The sequence below is a fragment of the Nicotiana tabacum genome, chromosome 18 (assembly GCF_000715075.1).
Source record: "Nicotiana tabacum cultivar K326 chromosome 18, ASM71507v2, whole genome shotgun sequence".
Classification (NCBI taxonomy): domain Eukaryota; kingdom Viridiplantae; phylum Streptophyta; class Magnoliopsida; order Solanales; family Solanaceae; genus Nicotiana; species Nicotiana tabacum.
Genome location: NC_134097.1, coordinates 51,369,785 through 51,373,015, shown reverse-complemented (window position 1 = coordinate 51,373,015; position 3,231 = coordinate 51,369,785). Strand labels below are relative to the sequence as shown.

General features: G+C 39.6%; 1 protein-coding gene across 1 annotated transcript; it reads left to right on the top strand.

The window, feature by feature from the left end:
• Nucleotides 1-631: 631 nt before the first annotated feature.
• Nucleotides 632-2,918, top strand: LOC107814915 (putative aldehyde oxidase Art an 7). Its single transcript, XM_016640419.2, has 3 exons — nucleotides 632-1,228; nucleotides 1,358-1,518; nucleotides 1,661-2,918. The coding sequence occupies exons 1-3, from the start codon at nucleotides 677-679 to the stop codon at nucleotides 2,820-2,822; spliced, it is 1,875 nt and encodes a 624-aa protein (XP_016495905.2). The 5' UTR covers nucleotides 632-676; the 3' UTR covers nucleotides 2,823-2,918.
• Nucleotides 2,919-3,231: the final 313 nt, after the last annotated feature.

The window sequence follows — 3,231 nt, the reverse complement described above, 5'->3', positions numbered from 1 at the left end:
AGAGTTGTAAAGTTCGATTCTCGTTTATCTTTTCCTGCTAGCTTCAAAGAAAAACAATATATGTCCTCCACTGCCCCAGCCTCCACCATGCTAGAAAAGATTTAGGAGAAATCAGCGTACAAAGTACACTAAGTGAGAACTTTAGTTACTAGCACAGAAATGTTGGCTTTTTATAAAAGTGCAACGAGCTCAATTTTGTTCCTAAAGTGAAAGCTTAAATTAAAAAATAATTGAATTTTGGAATTGCCTAAGAGTGATCCTAACATTTGGTAGCTCCAGCGTTTAACTTGCTTTTGGGCTAATGGAACTGGCCACCGCTCACACGAGCCTCTTTCGGAATATTTTTGCGGTCGCCTTCTTACATATTTTGAGAAAAGTTTAAGTATAATAACAGCTCCTAGATTTTACAAAAATCACAGAACTACCATTGCAAAAAAAATTCTTTGTTTTTTATAGTAAATTTCCTTTTTGCTTTATTTTTAGTAAATCTCCTTCTTTTTTTTTCCTCTTTTCCTTAGCGAAAATTATGTGAGATGGTACGGTTAATAGTTTTGAAGAAATATGTGGTTTTCTTGATAAATGTATCTATTTCTCATGTTTTCTCCCGTTATAAATAGAGAGAATAAGAGGCAGCAATCAAGAAGCCATTGAAGAAATTTAGTAAAAGGTTTCTTCAATGGCTATCTACATCAAAGCCTTTATTCTTCTTCCTCTACTTTTTGTTTCATCCTACGCTAGACACAAACCTATTGCCCTAGGCTTTGACAATGATGACGACTCTTCCGTAGGCATATTTGATCCTTCCCCAAAAGAACTTAAGGAATTCTTGAAACACATCGACGGCGAGAAGAAGAAGAACAAGAAGACAAGCAAGAAACATGACCTTATATTTCCCGAATATCCTTTTCCCGAAGAGGAGCAAGAAAAGGAAGAAGCACCACTAGAGCCGGCCGTCGGAGGAAAAACTGGCAATGCGAAGCCGGATTTCGAGACGGCAAATCTTGGTGGTTGGATGGTGCATTCACCAAATGTTGGTGTTGCAGCCATGCATATACAATTGATGCCAAACAACAAGGCTGTTTGGTTTGATACCACAAATCTTGGACCATCAGCAATTCAACACAACCCTCCATTTTGCAAGCCTGTTCCAGATAGGCCTGGTGAGACAGATTGCTTTGCTCATGGCGTTCAATATGACATTGAGAGTGGTCAAGTCAGGACATTGAAGGTTTGTTACCTGCTTATTTCCATGTCCCACTTTTATCCATGCAAAATTTTACCCAACACACGCATGCATGCGTAGGCATATACATATGCATGTGGATTCTTTCTTATCTTCAATTATATTGATGTTCAGATAATGAGTGATCCATGGTGCTCATCGGGAGGTTTGTCATCTAACGGCGACCTAATAAGCACGGGCGGTTTTAAAGAAGGAATCCGAAGTATCAGAATCATGAATCCATGTGATAATTGCGACTTCCAGGAAAATGCTAACGGCCTTGCTGCTATGAGATGGTACAATATCATTCCAATTTTATTTTTCATACTATCAGTTCATCTTAAAGATAGTGTTTATAATCAGCGGAACTAGTAACCCAAAAAACAAGACAAGTAACATTCCCTTTTCCAAAATTAGAACTCACAAAATTCATAACAGGTACGCTACTCAACACATGCTTGAGAACGGTAGCTTCATTCTTGTTGGAGGTCGTGGTGCACACAACTACGAAATCATTCCACCAGGAAAACTGCAATTCCAGTTGCAACAATTCGGCTTAAATTTCCTTGCTGAGACCGAAGACGAGAAAGAGAACAATCTTTACCCATTCGTCAATCTTCTCCCTGATGGGACCGTATATATTTTTGCCAATGATAGATCAATAATCATCGACCCTTATAGTGGAAAAACTCTCCGCGAACTTCCTAAACTTCCTGGAGGCTCGAGAAACTATCCGGCATCAGGAATGTCTGCACTTTTGCCAATCAATCTCAATACTCCTAAGCCTGAGGATGTTGAAGTTGAAGTCATTGTTTGTGGTGGAAATACTCATGATGCCTTCAAGTACTCGGAGAATCCGCCAAGACAATTCTTCCCTGCATTGAAAGATTGTGGAAGGATATTAGCAAACAAAGCAGGAGCTCAATGGGATATTGAAGAAATGCCCTCAGCAAGAGTAATGGGAGACATGTTGCTTCTTCCAACTGGAGATGTATTGATCATTAATGGAGCTAAAACAGGTACTTCTGCATGGGATGCTGCTGAGGAACCTAATCTTGTCCCACTTCTTTACAGCCCAACCAAGCCAAAAGGACAGAGGTTTAAGGAATTGGCCCCTACACAGATTCCAAGAATGTACCATTCTGTTTCTGCTGTTTTGCCAGATGGCAAGATTTTGGTTGCAGGCAGCAATACACATGCTTTGTATGATTATCAGGCTAAGTACCCAACTGAATTGAGGGTGGAGAAATTCTCGCCACCTTACTTGGCACCTGAGTTAGATCAGCACAGGCCCCAAATTCTTGAGAATGGAGCCAACAAGGAGATGAGATATGGCCAGGAATTCAGTGTCAATATCAAGTTGGATGAAGTTGTGGATGAGACTGACATTAAGGTAACCATGTATGCACCACCTTTCACCACCCATGGCTACTCTCAGGGACAGAGATTGCTCATTTTGCAGCTTAAATCTGCAACAAACCAACAGGTCGCTGTAGTGGCACCACCCTCTGGCAAGCTAGCTCCTCCAGGCTACTACTTACTCTTTGTGGTTCACCGCGGCGTGCCTAGCCATGGAATGTGGGTGCGTATTGACCAATAGAAAATTATGATCAGCATCCCCAAATTGAATTCTTGTATTATGTAGACTATTCATGTTATATATACAAAAACAAATAGATAACAATATCATCTATCAGACCTTTGCTCTCTTGTTTTAATTTTTAAAGGTCAGAAACATATCATGTTATACACTAAGTAGTACTCCCTCCCGTTTTAATTTATGTGAATCCATTTGACTGGGCACGAAGTTTAAGAAAAGAGAGAAGACTTTTGAACTTGTGGTGTAAAATGAAGCACATATATTTTGTGTGGCTATAAATCATTGCATAAAGGTAAATTGTTTCCAAATAGGGAAAAAGATCATTCTTTTTGGCACGGACTAAAAAGGAAATAAGTTCACATAAATTGAAACGGAGGGAGTACTATATTACTGACTACTAAATCCTTGA

What these genes read in the sequence shown, in the direction of transcription:
- LOC107814915 (XM_016640419.2), top strand. Translation starts at nt 677, where the DNA reads ATGGCTATCTACATCAAAGCCTTTATTCTTCTTCCTCTACTTTTTGTT. An exon ending in GTCAAGTCAGGACATTGAAG is followed by an intron (nt 1,229 to 1,357) that starts GTTTGTTACCTG and finishes ATTGATGTTCAG; the next exon opens with ATAATGAGTGATCCATGGTG. An exon ending in GGCCTTGCTGCTATGAGATG is followed by an intron (nt 1,519 to 1,660) that starts GTACAATATCAT and finishes AATTCATAACAG; the next exon opens with GTACGCTACTCAACACATGC.